This window comes from Rhinoraja longicauda, chromosome 38 (assembly GCF_053455715.1).
Source record: "Rhinoraja longicauda isolate Sanriku21f chromosome 38, sRhiLon1.1, whole genome shotgun sequence".
NCBI lineage: Eukaryota > Metazoa > Chordata > Chondrichthyes > Rajiformes > Arhynchobatidae > Rhinoraja > Rhinoraja longicauda.
In genome coordinates, this window is record NC_135990.1 from 11,764,119 (window position 1) to 11,782,876 (window position 18,758).

At 49.5% G+C, this 18,758-nt stretch overlaps 1 protein-coding gene across 2 annotated transcripts in view; it reads left to right on the forward strand.

The window, feature by feature from the left end:
- The window catches only part of LOC144610956 (uncharacterized), a 52,201-nt gene extending 33,673 nt beyond the window's left edge, over positions 1-18,528 (forward strand). For both annotated transcript variants that reach the window (XM_078429987.1, XM_078429988.1), the window contains exons 9-12: positions 4,492-4,615; positions 5,770-5,881; positions 9,812-9,924; positions 14,174-18,528. In XM_078429987.1, coding sequence (XP_078286113.1) covers positions 4,492-4,615; positions 5,770-5,881; positions 9,812-9,924; positions 14,174-14,246 — 422 coding nt within the window. In that variant the 3' untranslated portion in view covers positions 14,247-18,528. The remainder of the gene's footprint in view (positions 1-4,491; positions 4,616-5,769; positions 5,882-9,811; positions 9,925-14,173) is intronic.
- Positions 18,529-18,758: the final 230 nt, after the last annotated feature.

Consider the following 18,758-nt stretch of genomic DNA (forward strand, 5'->3'; position numbering starts at 1 on the left):
ATAACGCTTTTTGCATGATTTCCGCGTTTTTCACTTTGCCAAAATGCGTCTACCAATGGAGAAATTGGATGGAAAAAAATTAATAAACGATGTATAGCAGCGTTTCTCAACCGGGGCTCCCCCCCGGGACACTGGGGTTCCGCTAGAGGTCGCTAGGGGTTCCGCGCAAAATAGCCGCTAATCATTGGAATCTGGACAAAATTAGGAGAGCCCACTTGAAACCCCCCCCCCCCCCCCCCCCACGCGCCCTGGAAGTCTCCCTGAAAATGTGGCACCCAGGCTGGGCAAGGCATCCAATCTCGACCTCATCGGGACTTCCACGGCCGATCGGTGGGTTGAATTTGCAACCTGCGGCCGGGGCTCTGGAACTCCAGCCCAGCTGGAGCCGGCACATCTATCCCCATCGCCGAGCGACTTCCTTGGCCGGCTGGATAAACCAGCAAAGCTCTGGAACCAAGAGTGCCAGAAAATCAGTGGCGGAACTGTAATGAGTAAATATTAAATTTAACTGCAAGATTATATAACTAAATTAATTAAAATAATTTAAAATTTATTAGTGTACAGTGACATATTCACATTATTCTGTAATGTCCGTTTTTACTTTGAAATGCACTAAAAGAGGCTTGAAACTGGTAATTTTGTGTGTGAATTAAAAAAAAAAATTTGACCCCCGCTGTACGCCTCAAAAAACGTTCGGCTCTTTTCTTCTTATTTTACCTCACTCGCGTGCCTGTTTAATCTCTGGCCTTCGTTCCAACCATCTACCTACCACCCCCCCCATATCTATGTCCACCTATTACCTGATACACTTTGTCCTGCCTTTCCTCTCTCCTAGCTTTCTTTCCTCCCCCCCCTCCACAATCAGTCTGAATCCCAATCTGAAGCATCAGCTATCCATGTTCTCCAGAGATGTTGCCTAACCCGCTGTCTTACTCCAGCATTTTGTGTCCTTTTGTATCAGTAGAACACTGATACCCTTTTTCCTGTGTTCCCTTAAAAAAACACTTCATTTCAGCCACCCCCAAATATAGTGTAAGAAAATAACTGCAGATGCTGGTACAAATCGAAGGTATTTATTTCACAAAATGCTGGAGTAACTCAGCAGGTCTGGCAGCATCTCAGGAGATACCCTTCTTCAGACCCTTCTGAAGAAGGGTCTCGACCCGAATAGGTGACGTTTCGGGTCGAGACCCTTCTGAAGAAGGGTCTCGACCCGAAACGTCACCCATTCCTTCTCTCCTGAGATACCCCCAAATATAGAATTAATAGGCCTCACATTCTCACTACCCTCTTCAGAAAATAGGTTTCTTCTCAATTCCCGTTGTGATTTTCCACTGACTATCTTGCTCTGTAAATTTGTTCTTTCTTTCACTTTCTCAGTCAATCCCTCCCCCACGCCTGTTAAAATCTTTCATTACCCATTCTAGGTCACTCCTTGTCCTCTCACTGTAAGAACAATCAGACAGGGACTGCTTGACCCTGATAGATATTGACAATTCCATTATTGAACCAAGTATACTTATGGCTAACTAACTAGCCTGTGTACCTGAGAGGACACAAATTGGTGGAGTAACTCAGCGGGTCAGGCAACATCTCTCGAGAATATGGATAGTTGAAATTTTGGGTTAGGATCCTTCTTCAGCCTGATTGTAAGGAGGGGAAAGATACATAGAAACAGAGAAAATAGGTGCAGGAGGAGGCCATTTGGCCCTTCGAGCCAGCACCGCCATTCATTGTGATCATGGCTGATCATCCACAATCAGTAACCCATGCCTGCCTTCTCCCCATATCCCTTGATTCCACTAGCCCTTGGAGCTCTATCTAACTCTCTTTTAAATTCATCCAGTGAATTGGCCTCCACTGCCCTCTATGGCAGAGAATTCCCCAAATTCACAACTCTCTGGGTGAAAAAGTTTTTTTCTCACCTCAGTTTTAAATGGCCTCCCCTTTATTCTTAGACTGTGGCCCCTGGTTCTGGACTCCCCCAACATTGGGAATATTTTTCCCGCATCTAGCTTGTCCAGTCCTTTTATAATTTTATATGTTTCCATAAGATATCCCTCTCATCCTTCTAAATTCTAGTGAAAGCTGGAAGAGAGGAGGGCCTGGCAGATAATAGGTTGATGCAAGTGAGAAGGGTTTTCTTTTAGATAGGCAGATGGTAAGAACAAAGGCCAGAGATGAAAAAGCAAATGGTGTCAGACAAAAGGAGTGACAAATTGCGAATTGTGAAGCTGGAGGAAGGAATGTAGGTGGAGGGGCAGGGGAGAAATAAGTGCGAGTCCAGGTGAGGCACAGGGGAGAGGGGAAAAAAGGGGGGAGGGGTTTACATAACTTTGTCCTGCCCATCCCCTCCTCCAGCTTTCTTCCCCCAATTCCACAATCTTTTGTAAACAAGCATTTACAGTTCCATGGAACTGCAAACATGCAGTTCCACAAAATGCTTGAGTAACTCAGCGGGTCAGGCAGCATCACTGGAGAGAAGGAATGGGTGACGTTTCGGGTCGAGACTTTGTCCCGCCCCCTCCTCTGACCCAAAATGTCACCCATTCCCTCTCTCCCGAGATGCTGCCTGACCCGCTGAGTTACTCCAGCATTTTGTGTCTGCCTTCGATTTTAAACCAGCATCAGCAGGTTTTTTTTACTTACAACCAATGAATATTGGTTTCTCAAGCTTCAAGTAACCCCTGTTTCCCCCTCTCTGTCCCTCCCCCACCCGAGTCCTCTTGCTCATCTCTCCATTTGTATTCGTTCGTTATCACCTCGTCCCCGACCAACAATGGACCATTGTGGGCTCCACCTGTCCTGAATCATCGATGCGGGCTCCGCTTTGTTCTGTACCTTCCCGCGCCTCTAGTTTCTCCCTCCCTGACCCCCAGTTTGATGAAGGGTCCTGACCCGAAACGCCACCTAACTCCTTTTCTCCAGAGATGCTGCCTGACCCGTGAGTTACTCCAACATTCTGTGTCCATTCATCAAGGGAAAGGGAGTGTGGGTGAAGTCTGGCAACCAGACACTCAGACGGGCAGCTCCAGCCTCAACAGATGATTTGTTTAATTAAATAATTTTTCATTAGTTTCTTAATTAAATAAATAAGAAATGTACGAGGGTTTTCTTTGAAAAAAAACACAAAGTGTTAGAGCAACTCAGCAGATCAGGCAGCATCTCTGGAGGACATGGATAGTTGACGTTTCAGGTCAGGACCATTCTTCGGACCCTAAACGTTACCTATCCATGTTCTCCAGGGATGCTGCCTGGCCCGCTGAGTGACTCCACCCTTTGTGTGGGTTTTTTTTTAATGAACCAGCATCTGCAGTTCCCACAAGAGTTTTCTCGTTAGTGGAAAAGTGCAGGATGGGTCCCAGTTTGGGAGAAGAGTGTTGTCTCTGGGTCATCTGCTCCTTGATGACCGATTGCCGATTAGGAAAAGGGGAGATGCAACGAGACCTGGGTGTCGTGGTACACCAGTCATTGAAAGTAGGCATGCAGGTGCAGCAGGCAGTGAAGAAAGTGAATGGGATGTTGGCATTCATAGCGAGGGGATTTGAGTATAGGAGCAGGGAGGTTCTGCTGCAGTTGTACAGGGCATTGGTGAGACCACACCTTGAGTATTGCGTGCAGTTTTGGTCTCCTAATCTGAGGAAAGACATTCTTGCCATGGAGGGAGTACAGAGAAGGTTCACCAGATTGATTCCTGGGATGGCAGGACTTTCATATGAAGAAAGACTGGATAGACTCGGTTTATACTCGCTGGAATTTAGAAGATTGAGGGGGGATCTTATAGAAACTTACAAAATTCTTAAGGGGTTGGACAGGCTAGATGCAGGAAGATTGTTCCTGATGTTGGGGAAGTCCAGAACAAGGGGTCACAGTTTAAGGATAAGGGGGAAGTCTTTTAGGACTGAGATGAGAAAGTTATTTTTCACACAGAGTGGTGAATCTGTGGAATTCTCTGCTACAGAAGGTAGTTGAGGCCAGCTCATTGGCTATATTTAAGAGGGAGTTAGATGTGGCCCTTGTGGCTAAAGGGATCAGGGGGTATGGAGAGAAGGCAGGTACGGGATACTGAGTTGGATGATCAGCCATGATCATATTGAATGGCGGTGCAGGCTCGAAGGGCCGAATGGCCTACTCCTGCACCTATTTTCTATGTTTCTATGTTGAGCTTGTAGGTTGTGTGTTGGACCACAGCTGACACGTAACCATTCAGTGACAGAAGGTAGATACAAAATGCTGGAGTAACTCAGCGATTCAGGCAGCATCTCTGGAGAGAAGGAATGGGTGATGTTTCAGGTCGAGACCCTTCTTCAGACTGATCAGTCTGAAGAAGGGTCTCGACCCGAAACGTCACCCATTCCTTCTCTCCAGAGATGCTGCCTGACCTGCTGAGTTACTCCAGCATTTTGTGTCCACCTTCGGTTTAAACCAGCATCTGCAGTTTTTTTCCTAACCATTCAGTGACCAGTCGTTTGGTCTTTTTTCTTGCTAAAGACAATAAGAATTCAGTTCACCAACATCCGAAGAGGCTGCCCCAAGTATCTACCATCCAGCTGGGGAAACCCCTGCCTGAATTTGGCACCTGCGGCCACTACAAGAAGAGTTGTCGCTGGCTCAGGTAAGATCTGCTTTAACTTCTGTTTTTGCGTCTGAATAAGATTAGAACATTTGTTTCGCCATCTCCGATTTGTTTTACCCAGAGAGTTTGTGAATCTGTGGAATTCTCTGCCTCAGATGGCAGTGGAGGCCGATTCTCTGGATGCATTCAAGAGAGAGTTAGATGGAGCTCTCAAAGATAGCGGAGTCAGGGGGTATGGGGAGAAGGCAGGAACGGGGTACTGATTGTGGATGATCAGCCATGATCACGGTGAATGGCGGTGCTGGCTTGAAGGGCCGAATGGCCTCCTCCTGCACCTCTCACCTGCCATAGTTTCCTTTTAGCAGATGGATTGCAGTGGAGAAAAGGGGAGGTATCCACATTTGGGAAGATAAATGGCGTTTAGATGAGGTTTTTCTCTTCGACTGTTAGACGTTGCCTGTGCGCCCTCATTTAAGAAACTAGGAAGTGGGGATAGTGTAGGAAGGAACTGCAGATGCTGGTTTACACCGAAGATAGGCCCAAAACGCTGGAGTAACTCGTTGGGACAGGCAGCATCTCTGGAGAGAAGGAATGGGTGACGTTCGATTCGAGACCCTTCTTCAGACATTTCTGCAAAATTTTCTCTGCCTGCCCTGGTTTCCTTCCATATCCCAGACGCTTGGGTTTGTAGGTTAATTAGCTTCTGTAAATTGCCCCTGGTGTGTAGGGAGTGTGAAGGGGTGGGCGATGTGGACTCAATAGGCCGAAGGGCCTGTTTCCATACTGCATCTCCAAACCTAGACAAGGTTAAGATCAGGATTGTGACCGTATTTAAGGATAGTTTACAGATACAGCACGGAAACCAGGCCCTTCAGCCTACCAAGTCCGTGTCGACCAGTACACTAGCACAATCCTACACACTAGGAACAACTTACAATTTATTGAAGCCAATGAACCTGGCAATCTGTACGTGTGTCGGTCAGGGCCAGTCGCTGGTTGGTGAGAGGATAGTCCAATTGCCCTGAATCTGGACTGTGTGCGTTTTCACACTTGTTGCCTGATGGGAGAGGAGGGAGTGAGCGGGGTGAGACTGGTCCTTGATTGTGCTGGTGGTCTTGCTGAGGCAGCATGACCTGCGTGTGCCTCTGTGTGCTGCAGGGTTTTAACTGTTCCTCTCCTGGTGAATCTTTCAGGTTTCAGTGCTGCGGGAAAGCCTACCCGTGCGACCTGTGTCATGACAACAACCAGGACCACCTGATGGAGATGGCCACACGCATGATCTGCGGCTTCTGTGCCAAGGAGCAGGTGAGGGGTGGCTGCTTCAGCTTGGCTTAGTGTCACATGTACCGAGCTACAGTGAAAAGCTGTGCGTGCTAACCAGTCAGCAGAAAGACAGAGAGACAATAGGTGCAGGAGGAGGCCATTCGACCCTTCGAGCCAGCACCGCCATTCAATGTGATCATGGCTGATCATTCTCAATCAGTACCCCGTTCCTGCCTTCTCCCCTGACTCCGCTATCCTTAAGAGCTCTATCTAGCTCTCTTGAATGCATTCAGAGAATTGGCCTCCACTGCCTTCTGAGGCAGAGAATTCCACAGATTCACAACTCTCTGACTGAAAATGTTTTTCCTCATCTCCGTTCAAAATGGCCTCCCCCTTATTCTTAAACTGGCCCCTGGTTCTGGACTCCCCCAACATTAGGAACATGTTTCCTGCCTCTAACGTGTCCAACCCCTTAATAATCTTATACGTTTCGATAAGATCCCCTCTCATTCCTTCTAAATTCCAGTGCATGATTATGCATGATTACAATCGAGCCGTTCAGTGTATTACAGTGCAGAATAAGGGAATAACGTTTAGTGCAAGGTAAAGCCAGCAAAGTCCGATCAAGGAAAGTCCGAGGGTCACCAAAGACGTAGACAGTAGTTCAGCACTGTGTGAGGGTAACCTTGGGTGACCTGACAGTGTGGGACATGATAGTCTCGTGCAGTTCAGTTTATGTAGGAAGGAACTGCAGATTCTGGTTTACACTGAAGACAGACACAAAATGCTGGAGTAACTCAGCGGGTCAGGCAGCATCTGTGGAGGAAAGGAATAGAGGAAGTTTCAGGTAGAGACCCTTCTTCAGACTGAGAATTGGGGGGTGAGAGATACATCCCCTGATACCTCTAGTTTCCCTCTCGCCTGACCCAGTCTGAAGCAGGGTCTCGACCCAAAGTGTTACCTATTCCTTTTCTCCAGAGATGCCGCCTGACCAGCTGAGTTACTCCATTTAGTGCTCATCTCTAATTTAGTTTATAATTGTAACGTTTACCACGATACAGTGAAAAGCTTTTGTTTGTGTGCTTTCCAGTCAGCAAACAGACAATACATGATTACAGTCAAGCTGTCCTCAGTACACAGATAAAGGATAAAGGGTACAACATTAAGTACAAGATAAACTCCAATTAAAGATAGTTCAAAGGTTTCTAGTGAGATTGATGGGAGGTCAGAACCGCACTCTAGCTGATGAGTGATGGATCTTATAGAAACATATAAAAAACTGGATCTTATAGAAACATATATAATACTTATTGGGATTGGACAGGCTAGATGCAGGAAAAATGTTCCCGATGTTGGGGGAGTCCAGAACCAGGGGTCACAGTTTACGAATAAGGGGTAGGCCATTTAGGACTGAGATGAGGAAAATCTTTTTCACCCAGAGAGTTGTGAATTTGTGGAATTCTCTGCCACAGAGGCCAATTCACGATGTTTTCAAGAGAGAGTTAGATTTAGCTCTTCGGGCTAAAGGAATCAAGGGATACAGATGCAGGTACGGGGGACTGATTTTGGATGATCAGCCATGATGATGTTGAATGGCGGTGCTGGCTCGAAGGGCTGAATGGCCTACTCCTGCACCTATTTTCTGTGTTTCTATGAGAGGGCCGTTCAGTTGCCTGACAACAGTTGGGAAGAAACTGTCCCTGAATGTTTGCACGTAGACCTGGATCTGTAGTCACAGCAAAAGATACTCCAGCTAAAGACTGGAACGAGGAGTTGAGTATAGGAGCAAAGAGGTCCTTCTGCAGTTGTACAGGGCCCTGGTGAGACCGCACCTGGAGTACTGTCTGTAGTTTTGGTCTCCAAATTTGAGGAAGGATATGCTTGCTATTGAGGGCGTGCAGCGTAGGTTTACTAGGTTAATTCCCGGAATGGCGGGACTGTCGTATGTTGAAAGACTGGAGCAACTAGGCTTGTATACATTGGAATTTAGAAGGATGAGAGGGGATCTTATTGAAACATATAAGATTATTAAGGGATTGGACGCGCTAGAGGCAGGAAACATGTTCCCAATGTTGGGGGAGTCCAGAACCAGGGGGCACAGTTTAAGAATAAGGGGTAGGCCATTTAGAACAGAGATGAGGGAAAACCTTTTTCTGTCAGAGAGTTGTAAATCTGTGGAATTCTCTGCCTCAGAAGGCAGTGGAGGCCAAGTCTCTGAATGCATTCAAGAGAGAGCTGGATAGAGCTCTTAAGGATAGCGGAGTCAGGGGGTATGGGGAGAAGGCAGGAACGGGGTACTGATTGAGAATGATCAGCCATGATCACACTGAATGGCGGTGCTGACTCGAAGGGCCGAATGGCCTCCTCCTGCACCTATTGTCTATTGTCGTGGAAGTAAAAGGTGAGGAGCACAAGCAATGTCGCTGGCAGCTGGGAGCAGAGATGTAGCTTATGAGAAGAAATTGCTGAGGAAACTTCTTAAAGATTAATTTATTTCTCCCATAGCTGTCAGTGTTAATCGACCCTCACTGGATGGAAAGAGAAAATGGAGAGGTGGGGAATGATGGGAATGCAAGGGGGTTGGTAAGGAGTGGATGGGCCGAATGGTATCCTGCTTCGTTGGAAGAGGATATAAGACTAGACTACGAATGTGATGATGGTGTAGAGCTACTGCACAGTGTGGTGACGATCTACCCACAGTGGTGGTAGTTAGGGTGCTCAATGATTGAGGCCTTGCTGAGGATAAAGGCGCTATATTTCCAAGACGGGACCCAAAGTGCCTGACCCGCTGAATTACTCCAGCAAAAAGTGTTCTTCCTTTGCAAAACAGCATCTCAGTTTTTGTTAGGTAGACAGAGATAGACGCAGAGTGCTGGAGTAACTCAGCGGGTGAGGCAGCATCTCTGGAGAAAAAGGATGGATGACGTTTCGGGTCGGGACCCTTCTTCAGACATCCTCGGTTCTTGTGGCTGCAATTCCAAGACAATTGGTGTTGTGCAACTTTGATTGAAAGATACAACTTTTAAAAACATGCCCTTCGGCCCACCGTCTCCCAGCCAACCATCGATCATCCATAGAAACATAGAAAATAGGTGCAGGAGGAAGCCATTCGGCCCTTCGAGCCAGCACCGCCGTTCATCGTGATCATGGCTGATCATCCACAATCAGTAACCCGTGCCTGCCTTCTCCCCATATCCCTTGATTCCACTAGCCCCTAGAGATCTATCTAACTCTTTTTTAAATTCATACAGTGAATTAGCCTCCACTGCCCTCTGTGGCAGAGAATTCCACAAACTCACAACTTTCTGGGTGAAAAAGTTTTTTCTCATCTCAGTTTTAAATGGCCTCCCCTTTATTCTTAGACTGTGTGGCCCCTGGTTCTGGACTCTCCCAACATTCACACTAGTTCCATAATATCCCACTTTCTCATCCACTCCCTACACACAAAGAGGCCAGTTAACCCGCAAACCAGCACATCTTTGGGATGTGGGAGGACACTGGAGCACCGGTGGAAAAACCACGCAGTCACGGGGAGAACATTGGGCACCTGGTGGACACAAAATGCTGGAGCAACTCAGCGGGTCAGGCGGCATCTCGGGAGAGAAGGAATGGGTGACGTTTCGGGTCGAGACCCTTCTTCAGACTGATGTCAGGGGAGAAGGAATGGGTGACGTTTCGGGTCGAGACCCTTCTTCAGAGGGGGCCCCCTCCCCTGACACGTCTGAAGAAGGGTCTCGACCCAAAACGCCACCCATTCCTTCTCTCCTGAGATGCTGCCTGACCCGCTGAGTTAATCCAGCATTTTGTGTCTACATTCGATTTAAACCTACACATTGTGCACCTGACCGCTCTCCCAGCAGCGCCACTGCGCTGCCCGAGTGGGCTTGTAGACCGGGTGTGGCGCGTGGTGGTCTAGCCCGGGTAGCAGCAGAGCCGCTCCGTCTCTGACTCAAGCTGTGCGCTCGTTTCCAGCCGTACAGCAATGGGAAGCCGTGCGCAGCCTGCGGAGCCATGATGACCAAGGGATCCCACAGCAGCCACTGGGAAGGAGGCCAAGGCTGCCGGAGTCAGATGCGGATGAGTCGGTGAGTCTCCCGCGCCCATCCTCGCCTCCTCGCGTTAGACTGTAGAGTCGCCAGTCCTCCGACCGGAGATCCCCCCCCCCCCCCGTACACGAGCACCATCCCACCCACACTCGGAACAATCTAGAAGCCTATTGACCCACAAACCTGCACGACTTTGGAGTGTGGGAGGAAACCGGAGCACCCGGAGAAAACCCACACGGTCACAGGGAGAACGTACAAACTCGGTACAGACAGTCAGGATTGAACCCGAGTCTCTGGCGCTGTAAGGCAGCAACTCTACCACCGTGCCACCCTATTCCCGGTGTCCCCAACTACTTGCAAAGTCGGAGAGCGGTATTTCTTTTATTCACGGGAAAATCCTGCTCAAAATCTGCACTGGAATTATTTTCCTTGTTTGCAGATGCTTAAACTTATATTTTTACTTAATGTTTCCTCTTCAGTAGGAGCCTCCATCTTACATAACAATACAACACAATACAATATATCTTTATTGTCATTGTACAGGAGTACAACGAGATTGGGAATGCGCCTCCCATACGATGCAATAAATTAATTCGCTAAATTTATACAACCCAGTGAAACAAAATTAGAAACAGTTTTAAAACAGTCTAAAGTTCAAGTAGGTCTGTGCCGGTTCACTGTGCGATGTGACCATCCGGCTCCTTAATCCCTAACTCTTTAATCTCAAGAGTACCAGTGCCTTAGGGTTTTAGTTTAGTTCAATGATGCAGGTTGGAAACAGGCCCCTTCAGTGCACAATGTCTATGCTGAATGTGATGCCAGTCCACGCCGACCATCGATCACAGGTTCACGCTCGATCCCACCTTCTCATCCACTCCCTGCACACCAGGGGCAACACAGAGGCCAATTGACCTACAGACCCGCGCGTCTTTGGCAGGAAACCAGAGCACCCGGAGGAAACCCACACAGTCACAGGGAGAACGTGCAAACTCCCCACAGACAGCACCTGAGTTCAGGATCGACCCCAGGTCTCTGGTGCTGCGAGGCAGCAGTTCAACCAGCTGCAGTCTCACAGGTTCTACGGTCAATGCCCAATGCCTCAACGTCTCCCCTCCTGTGGTTCCTCCCAGCATGCTGAAGGGCAAGTCCATGGGTGGGCTTAGATTTTGCCAGTGGTGACGTGGCTGGATCTACGTTAAATGTGTTCCAAACTTCTAAGGCAGTCCCTCTGTTTCGAGGGTGGCTTACTCTCACCTAATTAGCCTCTCTAAATAGAATATAGAAACAGTACAGCACAGGAAAAGGCCCTTCGGCCCACAATGCCAATGCTGAGCATGATGCCAGGATAAACTAATCTGGTCTTACTGCGAATGATCCATCTCCCTCCATTCCCTGTTTCGCCATGTGCCTACCTAAAAGCCTCTTAAACGTCACCATCGTATCTGTCTCCACCATCACCCCTGGCAACGAGTTCCAGACACCCACTATTCTCTTTGTGCAAAAAATAACATGCCTTTAGACTTTAGAGATACAACTCGGAAACAGGATTTTCGGCCCACCATGTCCGCGCCGATCAGTGATTCCCCCCCCACTAGCACTGTCCTATACACAAGGTAGAATTTATATAGAAAATAGGTGCAGGAGGAGGCCATTTGGCCCTTCGAGCCAGCACCGCCATTCATTGTGATCATGGCTGATCATCCACAATCAGTAACCCGTGCCACCCTTCTCCCCATATCCCTTGATTCCACTAGCCCCTAGAGCTCTAGTCAAGTCAAGTCAAGTCAAATTTATTTGTCACATACACATACACGATGTGCAGTGAAATGAAAGTGGCAATGCCTGCGGGTTGTGCACAAAAAGAATTACAGTTACAGCATATAAATAAAGTTAATAAGTTACTATTAGTGTCGACAAAAATGTAGTCTCTGGGGTTATAAAAGTTGACAGTCCTGATGGCCTGTGGGAAGAAGCTCCGTCTCATCCTCTCCGTTTTCACAGCGTGACAGCGGAGGCGTTTGCCTGATCGTAGCATCTGGAACAGTCCGTTACTGGGGTGGCAGGGGTCCCTCATGATCTTGCTTGCTCTGGATCTGCACCTCCTGATGTATAGGTCCTGCAGGGGGACGAGTGTAGTTCCCATGGTGCGTTCTGCCGAACACACTACTCTCTGCAGGGCCATCCTGTCCTGGGCAGAGCTGTTCCCAAACCAGACTGTAATGTTGCCGGACAGGATGCTCTCTACAGCCCCAGAGTAGAAGCAATACTTCTAACTCTCTCTTAAATTCATCCAGTGAATCGGCCTCCACTGCCCTCTGTGGCAGAGAATTCCACAAATTCACAACTCTCTGGGTGAAAACGTTTTTCCTCACCACAGTTTAAAATTTACAATTTTTACCAAAGCCAATTAACCTACAAAACCTGTACGTCTTAGGAGTGTGGGAAGAAACCAGAGTACCGGGAGAAAACCCACACGGTCACAGTGAGAACGTGCAAACTCCGTACAGACAGCACCGGTAGTCCAGGTGGAATCGAGGGGTCTGGTGTTGTGAGGCAGCTGCTCGACCGCTGTGCCACTGTTCCTTGCCAGGATCTTCCCCGTTAAAAGGTTCTAAATGCATTGGCCCTTTATCTGTTCTCCCTACAATATGCTTCCTGTGGTATCAGATATAAATAATGCTCCGTATGTCATTGAACCCAAAGCTGTTACACAACCCGGCCTATCTGCGATTGCTTGGTTATCTCGCAACTAACACGTGGAGTCCTGAGCAAGCTAGGACTGTAAAGGTAAAAGGTAGACACAAAATGCTGGAGTAACTCAGCAGGTCAGGCAGCATCTCGGGAGAGAAGGAATGGGTGACATTTCGGGTTGAGACCCTTCTTTAGACTGATGTCAGGGGGGGGGGCGGGATAAAGACTAGTCTTCCGGTCTCGACTACATTCTTTGTCCCACCCCCTCCCCTGACATCAGTCTCGACCCGAAATGTCACCCATTCCTTCTCTCCCGAGATGCTGCCTGACCCGCTGAGTTACTCCAGCATTTTGCGTCTACCTTCGATTTAAACCAGCATCTGCAGTTCCTTCCTGCACTAGCTACAATAGAACTCTGGCAAACCAGCCATCTCAAGACATTGGTGTGCCAAACTAACATCTTATCCAGTCTAACGTCTAAAGATTTGTAGGTTCTGTAAATTGTCCCTAGTGTGTAGTTTTGTGCTTGTGTAGTATGGTGCTGTTCGGTGTGGATCCGGTGGGCCGAAGGGTTTGTTTACACCCTATTTATTCAAGTATTTACAATACTCAATAATTCATAAGGAATTAGGTCATTCGGCCCATCAATCTACTCTGCCATTCAATCATGGCTCCCTCCTAACCCCATTCTCCTGCCTCCCCCCCCCCCATAACCCCTGACACCCGTACTTCAAAACAAAACCCACCACCATAGTACAAGTAAAACAAATATTCTTAAATAACTCTTTCCCCATGCTTGTCCGGGATGCATTCCACCCCCCACGTGCCCAGCGGTCCCGGAAATCTCCCAGTGCGCCCGTGGACAGCGCGCGGTCCCTCTCCAGTACCACACTGGCGCGAACGTAACCCCCGAGAGAGGGGCAGGCAGCCGGCTCGGGCAGAGCCCTCTTCCCCCCGGCACTCTGCGTGACTGCCTTTTTCTTTTGGTGCATCAATCATTCACACAGAGGGTGGTGGGTGTATGGAACGAGCTGCCAGAGGAGGTAGTTGAGGCTGGGACTATCCCATCGCTTAAGAAACAGTTGGACAGGTACATGAAAAAGACAGGTTTGGAGGGATATGGACCAAGTGCAGGCAGGTGGGACTAGGGTAGCTGGGACATGTGGGCGAGTTGGGCTGAAGGGCCTGTTTCCACACTGCATCACTCTATGACTCTATTTATTCACAAAATGCTGGAGTAACTCAGCAGGTCAGGCAGCATCTCTGGAGAGAAGCAATGGGCGACGTTTCGGGTCGAGACCCTTCTTCAGACTATAGATCAGTCTGAAGAAGGGTCTCGGCCCGAAACGTCACCCATTCCTTCTCTCCTGAGATGCTGCCTGACCCACTGAGTTACTCCAGCATTTTGTGAATAAATACCTTCGATTTGTACCAGCATCTGCAGTTATTTTCTTATTCTCTAAATCGTCCGGTTACTGATCAACTGTGCAAGGATTGCTAACGCCTCACTGGTTACTGTGTAGTCAGACCGCTGTGCTCCGTTCCGCCGCTGAGCCAGCCCGCCTTTAACCCCGCCTTGCATTCTGTTCCTCCGCAGCAAAGACAAGCAGAAGTACTCGAACGCCTCGAAGACGGTCTCGCGCCGGTCTGCCCTCCAGCAGCCCAAGTGAGCAGCGAGGCCTGGGTTTCGATCCCTCACCTGAGAACGGTGGCCTTAGTAACAACTCTGTGAGTGGGTTTGGTGTGTACGTGTTTCTTTTTTTTTTTTTTTTTTTCCCACTGTTGTTCCTTTCTCCCTTGTACGACGAGGTGGTGAGAGGATAAAATGTTTTCAAATTTCGAGGATCTTGGGGGGGGGGGGGTTTGAAACACAACCCCGTGGGGGAATCGGGCGGCCTTTAGTTTGGGCAGCCCGCAGTAAGATGCCGTCTCTGCCCCAGACTTCAGAACGACTGCCCCGCGTTGTAGACCCTGTGCAAAGTCAGCGGAATTTACTGTGCCCCTGCTGTTGACTAACTCCGCTTGCTCTGAGGCAAGCCGCCGGCACTTGTAGGCCGCGACACGCCACGGTTTGTACCGGTGGATGCACCACCTAATGTTCCAAGTGTGTAGTATTCACAAGGGCATGGCTAGATGTCCACCCGATAGCCTGGTTTACCCTTGCTCGTGGCAATAAGCAGGGGCAGCCTTCGCTGGGTCACCTGCCACAGCACAGATGCCCACTGCAGTAGTGTAGACGTGTTGGGCAGCGTGGGGCAGTCCCGTGCCAACTCCCCGAGAACCGATGGTGCTCCCAACTCACCTCCAACCTCTGAATCAGTGGGGAGTGGAGCCAGCACAAGTGCATTTGGAAGTTGCGTTCTCATTTGGTTTTGAATGTTCAAGGTTATCACTGTGTTGATTTACATTTAATTTGGCAATTTTATAAAATGCGGTCAAATCTTGTACTATGCAACACATTGCCACGCCGACAGTTCGCAAGGAAACGCTTGTCACCCTGTGAGTGAGATGGATGAAGGAAGGAAGGAACTGTACACGTCTGGGGTGCCACCGCCATCCACTCGGGCGGGAGGTGGTTCATGAAGGGTGGCTTGTCAAGGCCGCTTCAGTGTGGTTCCCATTGACTGCAGTTACCTGCTGGAGGAAGCACGTGGGACGGATTCTTTGCGGCCTCTCCCGCAACTGTTTTGCGTTTGTCTCCCGACCCCGTGAGTCGTTCTGTGATCGCGACTGACGACCGCCCCCATCTACGGGACGTGGGGCGAAGAGAACGTCGTTCCCTTACTCGAACCTGCTCAGTCATTCACTCTGGGTGCAGCTGATCAATTCTCCTTCCCCCCCCCACCCCAGCAGCCACTGACCCCCTTACGGAACAAAACTTTGTACGTCTCCAAAGCCCGGAGACCGAGATGCTTTGGCACCGACCGTACAAGAGCTGGCTGCTCTTGAAAAGGAGGTGTAGTCCTCTTTCTTCCAGTTTGGCTTTCAGGCCAACCAATTGTTCAAGCGCTTTGATTGCAACATGCGCCTTAATTTAGTTCAACAAAGAAACTGACAAGCTACTAAAGAACCTTTAGTAACTGTGAACCTAAAATTTAAAAAAACCAGCAGAAACTGTGGACGATCAATGTTCCTTGAAATGTTCCGTTCAAAGTGGGACGGAGATGATACAGGGTGCAAGGGGAGGATACAGGGTGCAAGGGGAGGATACGGGCCTGGGGTGTGTGCGGGGTAAAAGCTGCAACTCTTGTCGGTCTCTTCCACCATGGAGGCAAGGCCCCGGTGGATGGAAAGGCAGTCTGGATATTTGGGTTGCTGCAGTCGTAGAATGAGCTTGGCCCTGCCTTTTAGGCTTTGGGGATTATCTGTGGCCCCTGCACTGAGGTGCCAGTTGACCGTCCATGTGGTGTTCCAACGTGACGCACTTTGTGTGGATCCACCTCCCGGACACTCGCGTTAAAGCCCCTTGCAGTAAAGCCCCTTCCGTTAGGCAATGCCGGTTCCCAACAACATCGGTAGCAGAGATCCTCACCACCCTGATTCTTCATCGCTGCCTCACTATTTTAGTTCTGCAAACTCAACGTAGATTTAACGGCCAGGACAATAAAGTACGTGCGCAGCAACTGCAGCAGAGTGTGTGTTGGGTTGGGGCGCCGCCTTCCTTGGCAGTCGTCTTCATTTTGTGCTTCTGGAGCTGGCAGCTAGACACACGCGCCCCAGAGTTTTAGAAACCGGCTTGTTGAGAATGTTGGGTGGTTGACATTGAGTTACTTGTACCCTGGGCCTGCACTTGCCCCACTCCTCCTATCCTGAAGTCTGTCCCACACTCTGCCAGACTTTGCCTCGGCTTTGTGACTTCTGCCTGGGTGCGGCCACCCTCCATTTCCGACTTTCCCCACTCTGCCTCTCGCTCCCGTCCCCGGGAAGAGAACCGGCTGCCGAGGCGTGAGCGGAGTCCTCAACGCCTCAGTGCGGATCACGGCCAACAGTTCTCCACACGGGCCCATCGGCAACAGGGAGCTCAACCAAAGGTAGACACAAAGTGCTGGAGTAACTCAGCAGGTCAGGCAGCATCTCGGGAGAGAAGGAATGGAATGGTCGAGGACCCGAAACGTCACCCATTCCTTCTCTTCCCAAGATGCTGCCTGACCTGCTGAGTTACTCCAGCACTTTGTGTCTCCTTTCGATTTAAACCAGCATCTGCAATTTTTTTCCTAACCATCTCTCTTCCTGCAGCCAGACGTTCTGACCTGTGCTCCAATGTTCCAGTGAACCAAGAGCTGCAGATGCTGGTGTAGACCAAAGGTAGACACAAAGCGCTGGAGTAACTCGGTGGGTCAGGCAGCATCTCTGGAGAGAAGGAATGGGTCTCCTCTGTGGAGGAAAAGGGTGGCTGACGTTTTAGGTTGGAATCCTTCTTAAGGCCGAAGGACGGTCCCGACCGGAAAGGTCATCCATCGTTTTTCTCCAGAGATGACGCCTGGCCCGCTGAGTTACGGCAGCACTTTGTGTCTGTCTACGTTGCGGTGGGCTGAAGATAGTCCCGTTTCCTTGCACTTGGTTCATTGCACTGTTTCCAGAGCCCTCGTCCGTAGGTCAGAGTCCACTCTCCCAGGCCCCTGGTTACAAGGGGCACGTCTCCCTGAAGCTGTGGAGGGGACGTACCCGCCCGAGAGGTCAACGAGTCCGAGGAAAGGTCGCCGGCTTAAAATACAGGCTCTTGTTTCTCTCCCCACACCACCGCCCAACCGGCCCTGTCTGTCCAGTGTAGAGACAATAAACCGCAGACACTGCTTTACAAAGAAGGAAATGAAGGAGTGTTGGAGCAACTCAGCGGGTCGGGCATGATCCCTGGAGAACATGCACAGATGATGTTTCGGGTTGGGCCCCTGCTTCAGACTGATGAAGGGCCACGATTTGAAGCATCACCCGTCCACGTTCTCCAGAGATGCTGCCCGACCCGCTGAGTTACTCCAGCACTCCGTGTCCTTCAACGTGTCTGATGCTTTCTCCATCTTAATTTTGGATCTCTGGTTTTGCACTCTTTTTATCTTCGCCTCCTGCCCTTCTCTTATTCCGTGTTCTTCCGTCCCCTCCCGTCACCATCGGTTGCTGGCTGGTTAGCGAAAGGAACGTACGTAGAGGAAACTTGGTGAACTGCGTAGTGTGCGTGTGTGTGTGTTGGTGCCAGTGTGAATGTGGCCAGTGTGAGCCGGGCCGCTGGGCAGTGAGGTAGCCAGGACCCACGGCGAGCAATTGATGCTTCTCTCCTGTGCTGGAGTTTAACTCCACACACACTCTCTCATTCCGATGAGGTTTTCCATGTCATGAAATGACAGACGTCACTTTTGTAACGAGAGTGCCTTTGGGTTTTCTTCCCCATCACCTCCACCAGCTGATTACACCGCCCGACCGCGACTCGCGTGTGTGTGTACACGCGTGTGTATGTACACGCGTGTGTATGTGTGAGACTCTCTGTGCACGCACGACCTGACTACCAGCAGACTGCCCTCGCTCACCAACCAAGGCGTTCACCCAGCCGGGTCCCTCTGCTTGCTCGCAGTCTTCCTCCAGAGTAGCCTTGCTGTGTTGATACACCAGGGCAGGGGTTAGTTTGACCAAAAGCTGCCGTAGGGAGTGGAAGACCTGATTTCCACCAGCGTGGGTCAGGAACGCCGACACTGCCAGAGTTTGGCCCGTTATCCGCGGCGCCCATCCGCCACCATTGGCCGAGTCCCCCTCTTCACCTGGGTGAACAGCCCTGTGTCCTCGCGCACTCCCAGTCACACCCAGGGGCACGGGGCAGTCACATGCAGCATTTTGTTGGAATAATAAACTTTAATCTGGTCATATTTCTGATTTTTGGTGCAAAATTGTAACTCTGAAATGGTTAATATGAACTGGCAAGATATTTTAAAAATGAAAAAAAGATACATTTGCATGTATGTAGAGTTGACAGTATTTTAAAATAAACTTTAGTTTTGTCAGTTTTGAGATGTTTGTCTTCCTGTCGCTGAAGTCAAAGACTCTTTTATTTTGCTTATAATCTCTTTGGCCTTTTGGTGAACTAACAAAACTGTGGCCATTGATCGACTTGAACTAAGTAGGTGTCTGAACGTCTGTAAACCTGCCACCATCAGTGTTATTGGTCAGTCAGAGGTCCAAACTACTTCACGTTAACA